This window comes from Cornus florida, unplaced genomic scaffold, assembly GCF_030987335.1.
Source record: "Cornus florida cultivar Cherokee Brave unplaced genomic scaffold, ASM3098733v1 CherokeeBrave_3.0.0_Hap2_Chr03, whole genome shotgun sequence".
Taxonomy (NCBI): domain Eukaryota; kingdom Viridiplantae; phylum Streptophyta; class Magnoliopsida; order Cornales; family Cornaceae; genus Cornus; species Cornus florida.
The window spans coordinates 7557953-7579662 of NW_026775573.1; the positions used below are offsets into that span (position 1 = coordinate 7557953).

The following is a 21710-nucleotide window of genomic DNA, read 5'->3' on the forward strand; positions in this document are numbered from 1 at the left end:
AGACAATCACAACCATAGAATCTTCATTACATACAAATATTCAGTTACAAAATACATAGACTAGAAGAGCCTTACAAGACAATCACAACCATAGAATCTTCATTACATACAAATACTAGTCTGATTCAGTTAACAGCTGGCATCTCAAACCGGCACAATGGGCAAACATGACTGGTCTTTAGCCACTTGATGATGCAGTCTTCATGGTAGAGGTGAGAGCAGGGCATGCAAGTGATCACCTCATCCACCAGAAACGTCTCCAGACAAACTAAACACTGATGATTCATGCAACAAGAACCATCAAACTTCACCTTCTCCAACGTGTGGAGAGAAGATGGAATTGCCGGTACCATCTGCATCGCCTCCTCCAATGACTCCTCCATAGCTCGAGCTATTGCGTCATCAATATCATCATCATGCATCGCCTCCTCCAATGACTCCTCCATAGCTCGAGCTATTGCATCATCAATATCATCATCATGCATCGCCTCCTCCAATGACTCCTCTATAGCTCGAGCTAATATTGCATCATCAATATCATCATCATGCATCGCCTCCTCCAATGACTCCTCTATAGCTCGAGCTAATATTGCATCATCATTATCATCATCGGTAGTTCCATATATATAGTAATTGGACGGCCATCTTCGAACTTCTACGTGAAGAAAAACTGTGCGTACGGCGTTGTTGATGATGTTAGCTCTTACAATATTGTTCATGTGACGACAATTGTAGAGGAGCTGATCGAATAGAGGGCCATCTACAGTGACTCCCATGTGAGCGAGGGCGGTGGAGAAGAATAAGAATGCAGCCTCATCATCATTAGACTCTAGCACACAGAACGGCACAGCCAGCGATTGTGTGATCACAGTGGGATTTTCTAATTCCGCCGAATCATCGTCATATGTATAATGATGCGCGTATGCTATCAAGGGAAGAGTATCGGGTGAGAAGGACCATTGGAAAGTATCAGGGTCCACAAAATCTACATCTATCCGATATAGTTGGTGGCTTGGATTTGCCGCCATTCTTGAACGAGAGAGACAGAGACGCCGCCGAACAGCAAGAAGCCAAAGCTATCAAGAGACAATCGTGAGTTCTGAAAAAGGAATATTAGGGTTTTCTTTTGGAAAGTGTATGTAGGAGTGGCGGCGGTTATTACATCTTATAGAGGGTTAAAAGGTAAAAGCACCAGGGGATCGGCGGCGGCGGCTTCGCTTGGCGTTCCTTCGGGCTCGCTGGAGTTGATGCCCTATTTGGTCCTTGTTTGTTTTTTGGGCCCAACTTGCAACCCAAAATTGGGTTGGGTTGGGCCGGTCCGAATTTTATCAAATGGGTTATATTCATAATCCGACCCGAATATTTTGTTCGGGTCGGGTGAGTTTCACGGGTAACTTTTTTCCTTCATTTTTTTTTTTTTTTTTTGAGAATTAACCCAAAAAAAAAAAGTTCAATTATTGTATACAAAATAATTTTTCATCACAAAATCATGAACATTTGTTCTTTTTGAATATTTTTGAATTTTTACAATTATATTTTGAATATTTATACAGTAATTTTTTTGTACACAAGTTGTAATTTCGATTTCCACCACTTCTAGTTCCAATTTCAAACTGATTACGTACATATCCAAAAGGAGAAACTATGGGGTGGGCCTTATATTGAGAAACGGTCTTTTGGGGTCAACTACAGTTGGGTTAGGCTAAACATCATGGGCCTTTATAATTCTTTTGTGGGCTGAAGTCCCAATGTTGTACAAAGTTATACATACATACACTTAATTACTCTAACTTCAAAAACAAAAATTAAATAAACAAGTACATACAATAAAATAAAATAAAATTATGTGATTACATCATTTTAACGGCAGATGACGCCATGATATAAAAACACTAGTGGAAGCTTCATCCATCATTAGCCTTCACAGGGTAGGTTTTAATAGTAACACTTTTTGATCCACTTTCATCCCCCACTTTGATACTTGGGAGAATATACATGCCCTATCTATAATTCTTTAGACATCATCATCAAACTCTCACCTCTCAAGATAGGGTTAATTCACAGGTGTCTAAGCTATCAAAATGTGTTCTCTCTCATCTTATTTGTGAACACTCAAGTCACCAACCCCACTATAGATACTTTTCCTCTTTTGTTGTCTTGCAATTGCCAATCATAGCATGCCAATTCATCCTCTGACATACATTTTTTCCCTGATATTTGAAGTTTGCTTTACTAGAGTCTCCAAAAATTCTATGAAGTGGCACTGTGAATAGTGATGAGAAGATTACATGATATATATATATATATATATATATACACATACATATGCATACACATACACACACATACACACACAATGGGTTCAGACTACATTAGAGTGGGACTCTCACTCCTGATGGTGTCAACACTGATGTCTAGTGCAACCTCTGATACAGCCAAGGACAGAGAAGAGTGTACACAGCAGTTGGTTGGGCTAGCCACATGTCTGCCTTATGTGGGAGGTAGTGCAAAAGCCCCAACACCAGACTGTTGCAGTGGTCTCAAGCAAGTCCTCAAGAGTAACAAGAAGTGTCTGTGTGTGATCATTGAAGATAGGAATGATCCAGAACTAAGCCTCAATATCAATGTCACTCTTGCTTTGGGCCTTCCTTCTGTTTGCTCTGCCCCTGCCAATGTCTCTCAATGCCCTGGTAAGTCCAAAACCCTAATTTGTGCCAACGTGTCAAAATGATTGCAATAACAAATTTGTTCGTTGGGTTTGCGTAACAGTTAATTGATGAATATTGTTTTTAAACTCGGTCGGATTCATGTTTATGATCAATCGGTATTAGTCCAGATAGTATGAATCTCAAAATAGAAGGAGGTTAACTGTTCTATTCCTGTTACCAGCAATAAACAATGACTGCGCGTGCGTACCTGCTTGAACTTGATCTCATATAGACCATAGGATTGATTTTTGAATTTTGTGGTGGATGCAGAACTTCTGCACTTGGCACCTAATTCAACAGATGCTCAGGTTTTCTATCAATTTAATCAGAGCTCTAAGGCTAATGCCAGTAGCCCAGTTGCTAGTGGTAAGACAATTGAACTTTTTCAATACATTGTTTATTTATTTATTTTTAATATAGTGGATATATATATATTTGATGAATTGGTGATGTTGGATTGTATTTAATTTGTTATTATGTTTATTTATTTGGGTACACTTAAAGCCAATACCACAAGTGCCAATAGCTCGGGAACAAGTGGTTCAAATAATAGTGCAAGTTTGTGCGGTGGGAGGAGGTGGTTGGGATTGGAAGTGGTTGTTGGTGGGGTCTTACTCATCTGGTGTTTCACTCCACACTTGTTCATATAGAATGATGTTGCAAAATTGAGATGAATCTTCAAATTATCTGTAACTTATATACTATTCTATCATGAGTGATGTCAATTATGATCTTAATGTATGTATAATTTCATTAATGTAATTCCCCGTTTCATTGATATTTCTGAAAAAGAAATTAAAATTATATTTCAATGGATATTATGAGTTATGACCCTCGCAGTCTTGTATTAAGGTTCCCACGAGTAGTGGGCTCCACCAAAGAGTATGAATACTTTTTTGAAAATCACAACCCCTGAAAAATAATTTAAATCTAATGATTAAATATGCATCTCCCCACTTTAATCCATCCCTCTTCTCCACCACCCACACCCACACCCACACCCACACCCATATTATTGAGAGGAGATTCTTAATGATGTCACTATGATAGTGAATGATGTCACCATACCAAGACCAATGACAAGTCCCCAGTAGCACATTAATATTGTACAACTCGTGGTAGCATCAGCACAGCAATTAACCTTGCTTCGAGAATAGGCTCTTGTATTTTTCCAGAATCAAATTTTTATTTTTTTTTTAATTTTTAATGGAAGTAAAAATAGTTGCACAAGATTTAAATTTGAATCTAAAGTATTAGTCCTGTTCATGGAATGTAATACAAGGACTCAATTTGTAATTTTTTTTCTTAGTTTATTTCTGTATTTCTTAGATTAAGGGTTTTGTTTCTCTAAATTACAATTTTATTATGGATAAATTACATTCACACCCCCTGTGGTTAGGTCATATTACACCTATATTAATATTTTGGTTTTGGATTTCACTTATATTTGAATGAATAGTTTAACATTTCACTTACACCCTAAATGTCAATTTTTAATTGAATCAGAATAGTTTTGAGGTGTTAAATGACTATACTAACCTTTGACCTCATATTGACTATTTTTATGACTAAACTGTCCATCACAATCACCACTGCCCACCCGCCTCTGTCATGAACCTTCCCCTCTCTCTCTCTCTCCCTCTCTCTACCTTCGACCAACCAGTTCAATCTTTGTTCACAACTAAAAGGGAAGTCAACGATGGGAAGATATTTAGCCCACCCAACCAAGAAAAATCTGCACTCGAGGCTACCGAATTGACAGCACTGTCGCCACCTGAATTGCCGCCACCGTCGCCGTCGGAGTTGCAGTGATGGACATCACGATTTTGGTGCGTTCACCCACGCGGCGCGTCAGATTACCATCACCAACAGCAGGGGTGCTTTCCGGTTTGGTTGATCGCTGATCTTCACGTTAATGGGCGCCGGAGTCGGAGAGGATGCTGGCGTTGACGGCGAGGATATTGACGACTTCGCCGCCGCTTGGTCTGTGTGGACACCGTTGAATCCGTGGTCACGATTTGTGGACGTCGTCAATCGATTCGCTGATGAGGATAGGTTTTAGGGATAGTGGAAGGTGCAGCCAGAAAGGAAAGCTGCAGATCGATTAGGATGGGTTTTGGGGATGGGTTATGTCGCAGATTGATTCGCCGATGAGGATGGGATTTTCGCTCGGTCGATTTTCGGTGATGGGTTAATGGTGGTGGTTGTGAGGATGGAGGTGGGGATGGTGGCAGTGGTTTGAGATATGTGGTGATGGATGTCAGGATGGAGATGGTGGTCGTGGTTTGGGATAGGTGGTGGTGGATGTAGGCGAACTTGAATGAGCTATATACAAATTGGTTCATAGATGGAGCCAAAGATGGTGGCGGTGGTTTGGGGGTAGGGATAGGGGCTCTTTTGTCATTTAAGATTATATATATTTTGTATTAAAAATTGAGGGTAAAATGGTCAATTCACATGATTAGGGTGTAAGTAAAAGTTAAAACCAAAATCTTTATCTGGCTGAAATATGACCTAACCTCAGGGGATGTCGGTGTAATTTACCCTTTTATTAATGGATTTTTAGCATGTACAACGAAACCTTTGGGTAATGTTAGGCCCAAATAAAACATGGGCCCTTATTGCTATATCTGTGAGCCTTCTTTCATGAAATGCATTATGGATAGAGGTCCAAATTGGGTGGGCCGACCCGAATTCAACTTGAGCCTAGCTTTATTTTGCATGGGCTTAGTCATTTTCGGAATTATAATTTTATTTTATATATATATTTTTAAATTACACGTATAAAGGTATTATATATATTTCAGATTATGATGGTTATTTCCCTTTCAACTTCCTTTTTAAAATCTTGATTTATTGTATATTAACCTAAGAATTTGTTTGTAATTTCTTAGAAATTTGCACTAAGTTTTTAAAATTTTATATGCTTAGGAGTATCTAATTGGAAACTGACCGAGAACTAAATTTTTAGCCTAATTTCTCTGGTTTGAGCTCAACCCGAAAACAAGCATTTGAATATGAATTTCTCTCTCTATATGCACATATATGAGTGTACAATAATGTAAGATCTTTACTTTTATTTTTTGGGAAAAAAAATAGTGTATGATCGTTTATATACAAAAATTAAACCGTTATGAAAAATTAATCCAATTTGGTTGAATTTATTACTAACCTAATTAACTAGCCATGGTAAAACTTGAACCAACTCTTTCTAGCCAGTAATTAAGTTCAACTCAAGTTTGGACAACATTGTTCAACCACATTTTTTAACTCGCCCAACCTACTCAAGTTGCACCAAAAAAAGATAATACTTAATTATGTAACACATAATTCGTAACGTGGAATGTGATATTAGTATTCCAAAAAAAAAATAAATAAATAAATAAATTGTTCGACACTTGACTTCTTGAATTTGTTTTTGGAGAGATAATCCCATAGAAGAAGTCAAAGGAGTTGTTTAATGTATCGCAATGTATAATCATGACTGTGAAGGATGACTCTGTGGAGCAGTGTGACCGTTAAGGATGTAGTGGGACCAAAATCATGACCGTTTAGGGGGAGACAAATTATGCTTATTTACACATAAATAAATAAATAAATAAATAAATTCAAGAAGTCAAGTGTCGAACAATTAGTGGAATAATACTTTAACCATTTTAACTATTTTCGGATGTTTAAAGTATTATGCTTATGTAGATATATATAGAGGAGAGTGAGAGAATATCTTGTTACTTTATTAGTGGGGGACAGAGTTTATAGACAACAGACGTTACTCTTCATATAAATTAGTACGTCCTACGCACAGCCTTTAAAAGGTCAAACAAGTCTAGTGGACCCTATTTACTTGGGCATTTGGGCATTTTCACTAAAATGGTAAAGAGTTGGATTAGCCTGTATAATTAAAGATTTTAACTTCAATAAGATGTAAATCATTTGGCATGGAGCCGACATTTGCAATGCCAAAGCCAAACTTGATGCTATCACAACCGTCCGATCCTCCAATCAAACTATCATCAATTAACTTGATGGGTACCAACTGCCTAAGGAACTTAATCAATAAAAGAAAGACACCTATAACTTTCTTTAATTTCATTGTTTGCATTTTCATAGACAAAAATTAAAGAAATGACATGGACACCCATCTCTAAACTTATTATAATGCAATGGCATCTCCTGACTCCTCCTTACTAAATCTAGCTATATATATATATATATATATATATATATCCAATAGTCGGTCCATGGTCGGTGACACGTAGCCACATATCACTAGTTAACTTTTTCTAACATGAATGAATCTCAACCATAGAATAGTAAAAAGTCTCACCGGCCTAATTTTTGTATGCATCAAAAGAATCCCATAACGCAACTAAAGCTGCCAATCAAAGTCTCCTTTTAGCTCATTTCTTCACATAGAAGAAAAATGTCAATCACACGCGCCTCGGCCCATCCATCTCACAATTATTACATGATCAATTATTGATCGACACCTGACAGTGCAGGGCAATATTTATTAATTTTATTTACTCATCGGTAAATAAGTCACAAATTGCCGATGTGTTTTAATCAAAAAAATCAACTAAATTTATTTCAAAAAAAATTATTGTACTTATCATTATTTTTTCGATTTTGTAATTATAGATTATGTATTTATTTATAAATAGATCACATCAGTGGTCAGTCCTACTCACCGATAAATAAGTAAGTACTGTCCACAAAGGTATAAGCTTTATGCCAATTTTATTTTACTTTTTACTTATGTGTTAATTGATAATTGATCGAACCAATGGTCTTTGTTGAGCTACTTAAATATTCAAGTTATATATTTTCTAACCGCTTAAGTTTTAAAAGTAAATGGTTATTAACATGGTATCAGTAGGCAAGTCCTGTGTTCAAACCTTACTATCACCTTAATTTAAAAATTAAATCACATGGTAGACTAAAAAGAAGATTCACATATGAGGGAACATGTTAAGGGACTTAAATATTTTCTCAATATCGCCATAATTTAAAAATTGAAACACGTATTGGATCCAAAAAAATGCCACATGTGAGGGGCTTGTCGAGAGACTTAAATATTAAAGTTACGGCACCCTCATAACTTAAACTTTTAAAGTAGATATTGACTAACTATAAGTTCCGGACTATATAATAATTTATTCAATTGATTAAGACACCATATCAAAAAATGGTTATATATATGGTCCATATGGATTGTGTTGATCACGCTCTCTTAAAGCGCGTGGAGTTTGTAATTCTTCCAAAACAAAGCCAAACCTAATGCCACCCACTATATAAACCATATTCACCACACAACTTTCTTCAGAGACCTAGTCACACAACTTCTGTTGAACACTTCTGAACATACTAAACTTGTTAGATATGTCAAGAGACTACTATTCATCTTCTCAATCTCAGCCTCCTTTGCCTCTGCACTTGTGCTTCTTTCTTCTTATATTGTTCATGTTTGTTAGCCTAAATTGGTACATGAGCTATGAGTCCATGTTTGAGGACTTCTTTGATCAAGTCAAGCTGGTTCTCATAGTGTCACCATTGTTTCTTCTGCTAGTTGTGCACTTCCTCTCCAACTTCGATCGCCGGAGGACTTCATTTTTCATTCCACTGCCGGAGAGAGACTCGCTCCACAGGGCCGGCGGAACTCCTTGGGGTGTTGGATTGCTTCTTGTGCTTCTCCTTTTTATGGTGTCTTACCAATCTTCTTTTCAAGAACGTTGGTTTCCCCTTCTCAGCAGATGACAACTATAAGCACAGTGCACGAAGCCCTCGTCAATGACAGTGATTGTATATGGCTATGTATGATGAAATGCATATTATGTAATTAATTGATGTATTTGAAAGGGTGAGATATATACCCTTGTGTTTGATTTTAAATTTGTGTATTAAGTTTTACTTAATTCTGTTCATTGCAGCTAGCTGCCAAGGAAGCTTCATATATGTTTTAAGTTTCCAGATTTTGGATTATTGTTATGATCGAGTAGTTCCCAACTTACTTGTAATTTCAAGCTACTGTATGTAATCGGTCTAATTATCATGTACCTAATTTCTGGTCAAGATTAATTGTGATGTATAATTTGTGCTTAGATATGCTAATATGATCCAGCCATGTTATTAACGAAAGTCTAGTGGGATTTGGCTTAGAAAATTAAATGGTAAAGTAACCCCATACATCATAAACAAATAATCAGTTAGATTAATCTAGGTTAAGTGGCGTGCTCTATCAAACAGACTTGACATCACCATCATGGTCGACATAAAATTAAAAATATATATATTTGAAATGTTCAACTCCCATAGTTCGAGGCTACGAAAACTACAGTGCGTGCGCTCCTGTGCGCTAGGGCTTGAATGAAAGCCTTACTACACTCCTGCCTTCGAATCCAATCTGAGCGATCGACCCTCTCTCTCAGCTGATGGGCATGAGTTGCTATTTGCTAGCAAAGAGATCCTATTCGACTACTAAGTAGCCAACTGCCCCCTTTACTTTGACCAATGGGTCCTCAAACCAAAAAGGAGATATAGATGACTTGTTAAAGTGGATTGTATTTCTTTATTAGCACATGGTCGGTGAATGACTGACTCAAATAGCACCTCTTATCCCAAGGGCATCATGGTCAATTCCACCATTTCAAGGGTAAGCTCTAGGTCCCCGGAGCTAATCCAAAATTACCTACTCGATTGACAGGCATAGCTTTGATAGCTGCTTAAGGACAGGCACACAATTAATTATTGCCTTGCAATTTTCACTCTAAAGATTAAAGGACAGACATGTTATATATATGTTCCAGTGATGCCAGTCGACTCCAGATAGCATTTTTATACTTGTTTTAATATTTGTTATAAATTAAAAAAATCCAATGGTTGATTAATTATAGAAAAGTTGGCCCCACTGATTTTTTTTTTTTGGTTACTCATTCTCCAACCCCAATTTTTGATAATATCTTACTACTTTTTTGTTATTCAAAGGGGCCACCTCCTCTCACGCGATTTTCTAAGTCACAAAAATATTCACTCCCACTCCTCCACCTCATTTTGAACTTCATATCTCTTCACTCGAGTTCGCAACGTCTTTGTTATAGTCGGATCACCTTATTTATTTAGGTAACTTACTTGAACACTTGACATGGTACCAGATCAAGGATTAAGTTTGACTCTAATATTAACGGTAACGGATAAACGTTTACCCATCTATTTATACCCATCATACTTCTATTTATATGAGACAAATCTCTCCTTATACCACTTACCTTATCTTATGAACAATTGTGAAAGTAAAAATCACCTTTTCAAATGATAAGTCTCATTTTTGTTTAAACAAAATGACTCCTAAAAAATGAGTTGAATTAAAGTTATGAACTTGACCGACAAACAATAGAACAATATATCCGTACTTCTTTAATTTTGATTAGTGCAAAGAGAATCAATTACAACTTCTTGAACATTAACAAGCATTGGCTGCATTGATAACCTAGCTACATTCTTACTAATTGAACCATTGATTACTTATTACAAGCTTTTAAGTCAACTAAGGTGAAAAATTGTAAGCTATGCTATGAAAGTAAGTAAAGCCGTAAAGGACGAGCAAAGTAATCTTGTAAATGCCAAGTATACGAGGCCTAGAGCCAAATAGGTTTGTATGAAAATTAAGTGTGTTGACAAAGGATCTCTTTAAGATCCGTTTGACATGCACTTTGTTTTAGGCATTTTAGTTTTGGCTAAAACAGAAATAATGTTTTTGTTGTAGGAGTGTTTTGAAAAAAAAATCAGAAACACGTTTGGAAACGATATTTTATGCGTTTTGTTTTTTGCCCGTGTTACGTTACTGTTATTGTTTTGGGTCATGAACAATTATCAAAACAAGAAAAAAAAAAACAAATTTTTGATATTTTGGTATAAAACAAGACCACACCAAACATGCTTTTGTTACTAAAATCGACATTGTAGTAACCAAAAAATAAAAACATCAGAAACAAAACGCATGTCAAACGAAGCCTAAATTTTACGTGCGTTCATATCTATATAATACATACGACTTTATATGATTTGAATAAGCCTAGTACATCTAGCCCATTCAAGACCTTCTCCTTTCTCTATATGGTCCTCTACCTAATTCCTAATTTAATTTAAATGCAAACACTGTTCTAGTTTCAATGTATATTATGTTATATTTGATTGTATAACAGTGTAATTTTTGGAGTTTCATTAATGAAATTGGTAATTCCAATTTTTTGGCATTTTATCATTTTGTAATCAACCAATTTCTTTGCAAGATCTCAAATGGCATTTCAATGTTGAACCCTTTTCGTATCTGTTTCTACAGTAATGAGATTGAGTAATATGTCCTAAACCCACCCGCCCGCAACTTAGTGACTTGGGTGATATACTCCGTTTTAAACGCGGGTCAGTATTACTGACCCGTAAAATAACGGGTTTATATGGCCATAAACGGGTTAAGTAAAGTCAACCCGGCTGACGACAACCCTAGCGGCGAGATCAGCAAATTTGGGTAAGTTCCTCTGAACTTGGAAATTCTACTTTTAGTTTCGAGGCGAACTTCATCTCTCTTCCAAGTTGAAATAGTAATATTTTTGCAATATGAGTTGTTTCTATGTGATGGGTCTCTGAAAAGTTTGCAATGCTTGTTGTTCCTATGTTTTTGGGTTATGGTTTTGAGTGGTTCTTGCATGCGTTAATAAGGATGGCAAAATCTCTTTAGATATGTCCAATGAGACTTCGTTTGTGGTGACCCTTCTCTTTTATTTTCTTTTCCTGCTTTTCCGACGGAGAATCGGAGGATGAGATAGATGGGCGTGATTGTGTGTATTCATCATCTTTGTTGAAGCCTTTCATGGTTTCATGGCACTGAAACTGAAAAGAGGCAAAATTTCTAGGGTTTTCCGAATCGGGTATATAATTATTTGGGGGTAACGGGTCGGGTATGAATAAATCCGATCCCATGGTGAATTTTGAAGTATACTGATTATGGATCAGATACGGGTTAACCACCCATTTAATGGAAACGGGTTACGGGTCGTTTTAAACGGGCTGTTAGTGGGTTATGACCCGTCTGCTCTGTTTTTATTCATATGTATAAATGCATATATTTGTACAAATTTATGCTTACCTTTAATTAAATGCAACAATGCTATGATGATATGTTGCAGGTTATTGTGGTGTGCCGTTTCTTGAGAACGGAACGTCTGATTGATTGACATGGCAATTTTTACTGAACTGGAAAATGCTCTGAGACGGGGCTGAAGGTCAGTGTTATATTTTTCTTTTCCCAAATTTTAATTTCTTTTTGAATAAGTATGCTATTGGAATTATAACTTCTGTTAGTTATATATATTTTTACTCCTGTTAATATTAGTTGTACAAATGTTTTTATGTTGGCCTTGTCAAGCCACATAATGTAAAGACACAGTGTGAAGAGGTTTGCTGAGTTAAAATTTATATTTATATATATTATGCAGACACTGATTTTTCTTTGCTTTTTGATTTTGACATGCTCCGGTCGGTTAATTATTTTTTACCTTTTTGTATTTTTGTATTGTCACTGAATGCTCAACTGGTTTTTTAATTTCGAATTCAACAACAAATATTTTTTTTATTTAGTTTTGGGAGTACTATTGGCTATCTTTGTTACCCATGATGACTTGTCAATACACGGATTAATGAGTTCATTATCTTCCAATGGCAAATTATTATATGCATTTCATGCCATTGAGATATAAAAATGCATTATTGTCAGACTTTAATTTCTGAATTTTTTATGCCTTGTATACCACAGCATGCTTTAGTCCCGGTGGCTAACAGATATTGATGCAAAATGTGGATTGGTTTTATGTTTTTGTATTTGACGTGACCTTTGGTGAAATACTCGGATGCAGAGTTTATAAATGTTGAGCAGAAGCAAGATGCCTTGCAAGTACTTCATGGTCTTATCACCTCAAAGAGGTGCAGAGCATGGCCGGAGACTCTCGAAAGGATTATGTTCAAGTATGTGGAGCTCTGCGTCGACATGAGAAGGGGTAGTTCTGTTCAGGATGGTCTGACTAAATATCGCATAGTTTGTCAGCAAGTTAATGTTATTTCGTTGGAGAAGGTGATCAAGCACTTCATGCGTCTATCCACTGAGAAAGCTGAATTATCTTGTGACCCCATGTTTTAAGTTCTTATGGGAAACCTATAGAACAGTTCTTGAAATATTACGGAACAACTCAAAGTTGGAGGCACTTTATGCGGTAATTTCTGATAAAAATAGATTCTTTGAGAAAGTTCAGTAGATCTATTGTTTTTTTATAACCCTTCTTCTCTTCTTTTCAAAAGGACGCGCCTGGTTTAATTATATGCTAATTTATCTTGCTATACCTATTTTGGGATATGCTACCGATAGTATCGGATAAATGATCTAGGATGGTTTGTCAGCCATATTATATGGAGTCAGGTACTTGTGTTTTGAGTTGGTAAATGTCAAAGCAGGTAACCGACTAAGGTTGAATATATCAAATACCTAAATCTGAGGACACTGTTAAATAAGAATTATTATTTTAATATTCTTCTATTATTGCCTTGGATGATATGTCTTTTATGTGACATTGAGATTTCAATATTGGTATTTCGCTTGTTTTTAAGTATTAATGTAACAGAAGGCAGTACAAGGTGGGTTTTGTGCAAATACATAGTATTTCATATGAAGGTGTCATGTGTCCGACTCACGTACTTCACACATATAGATGAGTCTATGTAACATATTTTGTCATGTCAAAAAAAATATATTATATGATGAGAAAATTTTCATTTCTGTAAGAGAAACAGTTAAATTTGCGACTATCTACTGTAATCAAATCTGTAGCGAGTGCCCTAGCATGCTTTATTTTTTTGTATTCATTTGAAACAGTTGGACACTATGTCAAGGGCTGATGTGGTTTCTTATTTCGCATGAAGCCATCCTAGTCATTTGAGGAATTCTGTTCTTTATTTACATAATCTTAATAGACTAATAAAAAAAAATACATAACGTGAATTGTTCCTGGGGAGGGAAATTATTGCACTTGATGAAGTATATGGTCAATAATAAACGAGTACTTGTACATTTTGCATCTCTCTTCTTTTTCTTTTTCTTTTTCTTTAATGTAGGTTAAGTGGCGTGCTCGATCAAACGAGTTCTTGTACATTTTGCGACTTTCTAAGATGATGTAAATAAAGAACAGAATTCAACATAATCCTTTCGAGAGGCAAACCTTAACAAATGCAGGGACCAGAGGGATCGGCCGGACCTATCAGCTCCAGAAAGCTTGCAATTGTATCTTGATACAAGATTTGAGCAGTTAAAGATTGCGACTGGACTTGAACTATGCCAGGTCTGTCTATGTTCTGATTTATATATGTTTTGATATCAAAGTTACATATAGATGCAAATTGGTGCTCACATTAATTTCACTATCTTTGTTGGCAAATGATTGTTTCTTGCAGGAAGCTTTTCGTTCTGTGGAAGAATATTATGGGTTTCATCTAGACATCTTTATCATGCTTATGCGTGGTTCAAGCTCTTCTCACTTCGGAAAAGTTTCAATAAGAAACTAAGTCAAAAGGATCTGCTATTAATTGCATCATCTGTTGTCTTAGCTGCGCTTTCAGTTCTTCCCTATGAGCACAAACGAGGCGCTTCTCATTTGGAGCGTGAACATGAGAAAGAGAACAATTTGAGGATGGCTAATCTCATAGGATTCAATCCTGAGCCTAAGCTTGAGAGTAGAGAAGTGGTAATATCAATCATTCAACTCGATTTGCTTTATCTTAGTTTTTATATAACTGTTTCCTCATTTTGAATTTGGTTCTTTTCCCAGCTTTCAAGGTCATCTCTTCTCACTGAACTGGTAAGATAAAGTATGTTTTATCATATTTTTATTTGTTTATCTATATATTTACCCAGTGGCTTTGGGTGGTTGGATGCCGAGATGGGGTTAATTTATAATCTTGTAATATATTAACGGCTTGCTGGTTGGTAAATTTTCATGTTTCTATATGCCATGTGGGACACATTGTATTTACATAGTTTTTAACTGTTGGAATCTACATTGTGAGCTGCTGGTTGTTTATTTATTAAGTTTTTGGTGATATATTGCTGGAAACTTGTTCATATTTGTCTAAGCCTTGTGTGTTGTGACTGGTGGCTGCTGAGTGGACAATTATGGGTTTAGCAATTTTATTAATTTCCAAAAAGAAAACAAAAGAAACACATTATATTAAAGAAAAAAATTAAAGAAAAGAGACAAGAAGAAACTACAGTTTTATTTTCCTGCCCTGAAACGTAAGCTCTGTTATCTTCCTAAGTATTGTGCTCTCCTTAGAGCTCACTTTGTTATTATAAGCTCCTAGATTTTTGAGTTCTCGCAAAAAAATGGTTGTTCTGAACTGATGTATGAGGCATACTTAAACATTAGTATAGTCAATGTTAGAAGATAACTTTGAGAGACGTGCTGGAACTTTATGTGGCTGAATCGAATCTATACAAAAGCCTGACATAACCAATGGGCAAGCATAGACTGGTTTTTCAGCGAATTGCTAGGGCTTGTTTTAAGGAATCCTGGAATGGCCTAAGTTCAGGTTGGACTTGGGTTAAGGCAGTTGCAAACTGACCTAATGCAAACAAAAGAACTATGTTTTTTAATTTATGAAAAGAGTGTATGTTTTTAAATTTGTCAGTATACAAAATTTGCATGTCAGTCAAATGTGTTAATGCTTTGTAAGATGTTAAAACATTTTGGTTACAGACTCTAGAGAAATTTTGCTAACTTTCTGTACCCTGTTCTTTTAATATATATACACACTTTCTTTTTTGGGGGGCCATCTCCAGGTACGTTTTGTTTTGAGTTGATACTTGATAGTAATCCCATTTTTGCATGCAAATACCCCAAAACAACTTGCATCTTTAAGCCCAATGAGTTGAATCTGAGATATTTAGTTTTTGCGCCATCATTTCAGCCAAATAACTTTTTTTTTTTTTTTTTTTTTTTTTTTAAGTAAAAATTTATTAAGAAAGCACTCAGAAGGGGAGCGAAACCCAAGAACAAAACAAAGGCCAAGTTATTATTTTCGTTTCTTTTTTCTATCTACAGATTGTTACAAGTTATTATTCTACTTCTTGCAAGTATTTCAATTCTTTTAGATTGTTGATACCTTTCTTTGTAAAATATGTTTTTAAGGTGTTCCAAACTCAAATAATGAACAGATTAAAAGTGCATGTCAAATGAGTATCGTATCAATAGGAAAGCTCATAATTTTATTCATCCAACAGAAATTACCCAAAGTGCTACTTAACCTGAGATTAGGTTGAATACCTTGAAGCTAAGGCAGGTTTGCCAGTTTCTTCAACCTCTCTGGGATTGAGTTTAGGGTTGTTCTTCAGGCTAACCAACCCTCCCTATTTCTAGTGCTTAACTCAAGCATCCATGTATGACTTGGTTCGAGGTATCCAGCACAGTGACTTTAAAACGAAATTAGCTTTGACTTGGTACCTGAAACTGTTTTCCTCATTCTCCAATCGTGTTAAACATTGAAAAGAGTTTCTTCTTACATTAGTTGTTCTTGACTGGTTTTGTTGTTACAGGTATCCAAGGGTGTAATGACCTGTGTAGCTCCGGAAGTCAAAGATGTATACCATCTTTTGGAGCATGAGTTTCTCCCTCTCAATCTTACATTAAAAGTTCAGCCCTTATTGACCAAAATTTCAAAACTAGGGGGTAAGCTTTCTTCAGCATCTTCTGTACCAGAAGTCCAACTGTCCATATACATTCTTGCATTGGAAAAGTTAGCCACCTTGAGATTGCTACAGCAGGTACACAGTTGTGTTTTGGTTTGCTCTTAATGGTTATTGTTTTTAATTTTTATTGGACATTATGTATACACGTTTTTCTTGTGCTTGAAGAATTCCAGTTCATGCCTTTTCAGGTATCTCAGGTTTATCAGACAATCACGGTCAAAAATCTATCTAGGATGATTCCCTTTTTTAATTTTTCTGCTGTGGAAAAAATTTCTGCCGATGCTGTGAAACACAATTTTGTTGCTATGAAAGTGGACCATATGAAGGGTGCTGTTATATTTAGAAATATGATAAGTTAATAATAAAGTTTTATCCAAACACATTGATGTCTGGTTTCACTTCATCATAGATGTGGTTGCACAGGGTGCTATTGCTGTGAGGAAGATTGGGACAGTAGAGAATCCGGCAGATATGATGACTAAGGTCATTCCTACACTCAAGTTCAAATGATTGGTACGTGCAGTTGCTGAGGCCCTTAGGGGCATGTGGAGGCGACGAAAGGAATAATTGGATGGAATTTGAGCCAAGATGAAGATTGTTGGAATTTGTGTCTCAAATTCCTATTCTAATTAGGATTCTATTTTAGAGTTGTATTCTATTAGGTAATGTAATTTCTTATTTGGCAAGTCTTGGCCTCTAAGGAATTGTAATCCTTGTCCAACAAGGAATTATGTTTGTAACTCTATAAATAGGTACATATGTTATGGGTTGAGATTTAAGAGATTAAGGTAGAGACTCTGGAATTCGTACAGAAACAAAGTGAGAGGCTGAAATCTTTACTTTTTTGTTGTGATTCTTGATTCAACTTTTACTTTTTTGTTGTGATTCTTGATTCAACTTGGGTTCGTTGCGCTTGTCATAACAAAAAGTAACTAAAACAATGGATTACCTGGAAAGATTGAAAAGAGAAGAGGCAACTCCCTTGATTGAAGCTGCATTTCAACAACGGCTAATGGAAGAAAAGGTGCTTCATGAACGTGAACAACAGGTATAATTTTGAAGTTTTATAGTTTCTTCACTCTACAGTTATTTGCAGTTAAGAGTATTGTTTCCAAAAGTTCTTTATCAAGTTTATTGTATAGTTCAGGGACCACCCATAATATTTAGATATATATCTACTTTTTAAACTTATGATATCCCACCTCACTTTAATCCTGAATCAATAGTCGTCAAATTCTTATCAGGAAGATGCCTGGTTGCCTAGGGTCCTAATCAGCCAACTAGTAGTTGCATTTTAGGTTATATGTACTTGTGTGCCTATTTATAACACTAGGCAGACATCTTCTATTTGTTCCAAATCACCTGGTGTGCTTTGCTTTTGGCTTTCTTCCAATATTCTTAAGTTACTAGGAATTAAATAATAAAGCTTATTCCGGTTTTTTTTTTTTTTTTTTTTTTTTTTTTTTTAAATTGTTAAAACCTCAATAATCCAATTCTCAAACATTGTTCGTTCGTTGCTGTCACTACTTGTTACAGTACATCAGTATTATAATGGTAAATTACACCTCTCCTCTTGGTATGGAAAATTATGCGAACCTGCCCTAAGTATTGGATTGTTACAATTACCCCTCTAGTTTGCAAGTTCAAAACAAACTGACTTCTGTCATCAGTCTCGCTACAATCAGACATGGCCATCTCTCTCTCTCCCTCTCTCTCTCTCAACTCTCCCCCTCTCCTGTGTATATACATCAAGTACTTATATATATAATATACACAAACTGTCACTTAAATTTTAGAACTAAATTTTCTGCGAGGCTAATTTACTAAATTCCCTTGCTTTGTTTTGGACGTCAACGCCCATCACTTACAAGGAGGTTAGACTTTTCTATTTGACGATTATATATATTCAACTAATCAACCCAAAAATTATTTTATACTATAATTGATATGACTTTTCTATTGGCGCTCCTCCTTATATATAGACTTACTGTGGTTCACTTTGCTACTACGCACAGCTGAAGATTGACCTAAGCAGACAGCGCCATGAAGGAGACCTCAAGGAGAAGAATAGGTTTCCCAGGATGTTGGGCCACAAGGTTGGTACCTATGTTATATGACTCATTCACATAATAATGCTTGGTATGATAGTATGTTTAATTTTAATTCCATCAAAATTTCTCCTGTGTGTTTACAGAAAGGCCTACAATGTTCATCAAAATTCCTTTTCTTTTTCTTTTTATTTCCTTCGATTTTTCATTCATCTTTGTCACCACAGACGGTGGTTTGCACTATAATTATTCATCATCATATGCCAAATTTTTTTTGCTTTTTAATTAAGGTGAATTTGATCATATGTTTTTTGTATAATGCTAAATATATATATATATGGTTTTCATCTTTTTCATTTTGTCCTGCTCTCGTTTGAGATTTGCGAATGGTTTTCTTTGGCCTGCTAGTCTTCACTAGTGCATTTTTTTTGTTTTCTTCAAGAAATGGTGGAACAAATATGTTTTTCTGTGATTCCCTTATGCAGACGCAATTTGAGGAGAGAGTGGTGAACCGTCGGCGTGCAGAATACAACAGATTGGGAGCAGAGAGAGAGGAGCGACTTAACCGAATCCTTGAGCAGCGGGGGCAAGACAGGGAATATAAGAGGAAAATGCTCTTCTATTTGAGGACCGAAGAGGAAAGACAGAGAACGTTGCATGAAGAGGAGGAAGCTCGCAAGCGTGAAGGTATTTTCTTGTTTGAACACTCTCTTAGATTTTCACCTTAGTGACAAAATATTGTTGCACATAGTAGAGAAATATGATGCTAAAGTACTAGTAAACCCAATAGCACTTGGTTCAAGGCTGAAAACCTTGCAAATCTTAATTAATTTTACCTTTTCTTGCAATGAGATTACACACAGAGCTTTTGGATACTAACCTTTTTTTTTTTTTTTTTTTTTTTTTTTGTTTACTTGGTATTCACACACACTCGCCTTCTGATACTTGAACTATTAACTTCTCTTTGGGGAGTAAGGGGTATCTTTTTTTAGTTGGTATTCACACACACTCATCTCTTCTGATACTTAAACCCTTAACTTCTCTTTGGATAGTAAAAGGCTGATACCCCTAGACCACTGAATACTAACCTTATTCCTGAGTTGTAGATATTTTGTATTTATTATCCTCTGACATTTTAGAACATGCAGAGGCTGAAAGGCGAAAGAAAGAAGAAGCGGAGTGTAGCACTACTCAAAGCGCCCACCCGTTACAGTTGGTATCAAAGTCAGAATCAGTCTTTGATCTGGTGCCACGCCAAGCGTCCAACCCGAAAGGCGTCTAGGTGAGCCACCTGGGTTTGGCAGGGTAGCCCGATCAATTATGAAATTGTGTGATTTAATTAATTAGGTATAAATAAGTGGATATGCAGCACTACCCAATAAATGTATCATGTTATCAGTATAATATTGTTTTCTAAAATATATGATGATGCTCGAACAAAATATTAATTAATACCAATGTGGAAATTATAAGATGCATTATACCAAAAATAATTATTAATAGTTATGTGCAGCACTTGTGCAACACATCATTTGGAGAATACAACATTCATGCAACAAATTTTATATAAATAACACTGTATCATCATTTTATTTAATAAAATGCTAACACTTTTCAACCTTGTTATATTCTTGATTTAATTAACTTGTGTGATGTTAGATTCTCTATCTATTTGTATACTAACAGTGGATCCATTTAGTAGTAGAAACTCTGGCATGTCTATCCATTTATAGCCCTTCATTTAAGAAAGTGTTTAGTCTGTATGTTCCAAAAGTATGAAATTGTTATTTACCCAAAATATATATATATATATATATAACGAGCCAAGATTTTTTTTTTTTTTTTTAAATTCGGCATAACCTCTTCTAAAAATAGAACTACCGCAACCTGTTTAAATGCATAATTAACCTGTCATGCAACCAATTCCCGAATTCACGGCAACAAAAGATAATGATACAACCTACTAATCTAGACAATGCTTCAAGTTAGGATTATCCTTCCATTCATCAACAAGTTACATATCATCAAGTTCGCATCCCATATGTCATCAAGTATCATAAGTGTATTACATGATCATGGTTCTTCAAAAGAAATTTATATCATTACACCTTTGGAATTTTACAAAAAATGAGGAATGAACAAAGGAGTAGTCTATTACAAAATAACAAGGAAAATGCTCCTCTAGCAACTTTCAAAGTTGGGGTGGATTGTCGTCCACCGGTTCTTTTTCAAGACCTGAAAAAAAAATATATAGATATAGGGGTGAGCATATAACTCAGCAGAGACACTTAAGACACAATTCTTGTGTCCTAGTGAATCCAATCAAAGCATAGGCCAATGGGAGATAGAGATCATACAACATAGGGGTTCAAATACAACATACAAGTCAATTCCAAGTATAAACAATGCAATGCAATGAAATGAAATGCAATGCATGTCAATGACACTCCCCATTCTCATTCTCAAAATCATCACTTTCAAACGTTAATACCCTCTAGGCTATATTAACCTCCGGCCCGCTAGTAACCCCGCAGCGACCTGGTTTATCAAAACCAAGTTTTCCAAACACATCACCCAAAATTCCCATTTTTCTTTTCAAACACCAACATCCCTTCCTATGCAACCCAATAAAATGTATGTATCTTACATGATGTCAATACAATGATAAATGGGAATTTAACACTCTACAACAAGTACCATTTCATATAACATTATAGCATGCTTGTAAAATAATAATCATGATAGAAACTCACTATATAAACATGCTATCCATTCAATCAAGTAACACATATTCACATAACATGGCATATTCTCAAATATCTCAGTTTAAACAAGAATCAAAGCAATCAAACATGCTGTAATACAATTAGAAGAGCATGATTCAATATGGAACAAGATTCCATGGCTTAAGATGTCCCTACCTCAATATTGCACCAAAACCCTAGAAAATGGGTCCTCAAATTCGAGCTCCCAAAGAGGACCAAAAGCTGGAATTTCTGATACTGGCACATAGGGCTCGTCGTGCTCGTCGTTTTGCCTCAAACGGCACCTAAATCCAGCAAGGATTGAGAGAGTAATCAAGGGTTAAAGTTTGAAGTGAAAAAAAAGAAAAAAAAAAAAAAAAAGAAGGAGCCGAGAGACAAAGATGGATGCGAGAGAGAAGATGAGGTT

General features: G+C 35.8%; 3 protein-coding genes and 1 pseudogene across 3 annotated transcripts; 3 read left to right on the forward strand and 1 right to left on the reverse strand.

Moving 5' to 3' along the window:
* Positions 1 to 125: 125 nt before the first annotated feature.
* On the reverse strand, positions 126 to 1028 carry LOC132301034 (E3 ubiquitin-protein ligase SIRP1-like). Its single transcript, XM_059798328.1, has one exon. It carries the CDS (start codon positions 1026 to 1028, stop codon positions 126 to 128), a length of 903 nt encoding a protein of 300 aa, XP_059654311.1.
* Positions 1029 to 2051: 1023 nt separating this feature from the next.
* LOC132299272 (non-specific lipid transfer protein GPI-anchored 13-like) lies at positions 2052 to 3541 on the forward strand. The gene is made up of 3 exons (XM_059795793.1): positions 2052 to 2690; positions 2979 to 3074; positions 3213 to 3541. Exons 1-3 carry the CDS (start codon positions 2276 to 2278, stop codon positions 3356 to 3358), a joined length of 657 nt encoding a protein of 218 aa, XP_059651776.1. The 5' UTR covers positions 2052 to 2275; the 3' UTR covers positions 3359 to 3541.
* A 4475-nt stretch (positions 3542 to 8016) lies between these two features.
* On the forward strand, positions 8017 to 8809 carry LOC132298635 (uncharacterized). Its single transcript, XM_059795035.1, has one exon. It carries the CDS (start codon positions 8091 to 8093, stop codon positions 8463 to 8465), a length of 375 nt encoding a protein of 124 aa, XP_059651018.1. The 5' UTR covers positions 8017 to 8090; the 3' UTR covers positions 8466 to 8809.
* A 3098-nt stretch (positions 8810 to 11907) lies between these two features.
* Positions 11908 to 20112, forward strand: LOC132301035 (eukaryotic translation initiation factor 3 subunit A-like; annotated as a pseudogene).
* Positions 20113 to 21710: the final 1598 nt, after the last annotated feature.

Excerpts from the sequence above, each read along its gene's own strand:
- LOC132301034 (XM_059798328.1), bottom strand. The coding sequence starts at position 1,028 with ATGGCGGCAAATCCAAGCCACCAACTATATCGGATAGATGTAGATTTT.
- LOC132298635 (XM_059795035.1), top strand. The coding sequence starts at position 8,091 with ATGTCAAGAGACTACTATTCATCTTCTCAATCTCAGCCTCCTTTGCCT.
- LOC132299272 (XM_059795793.1), top strand. The coding sequence starts at position 2,276 with ATGAGAAGATTACATGATATATATATATATATATATATATACACATAC. Across the intron at positions 2,691-2,978 it reads CAATGTCTCTCAATGCCCTG|AACTTCTGCACTTGGCACCT; the intron begins GTAAGTCCAAAA and ends TGGTGGATGCAG. Across the intron at positions 3,075-3,212 it reads CAGTAGCCCAGTTGCTAGTG|CCAATACCACAAGTGCCAAT; the intron begins GTAAGACAATTG and ends GTACACTTAAAG.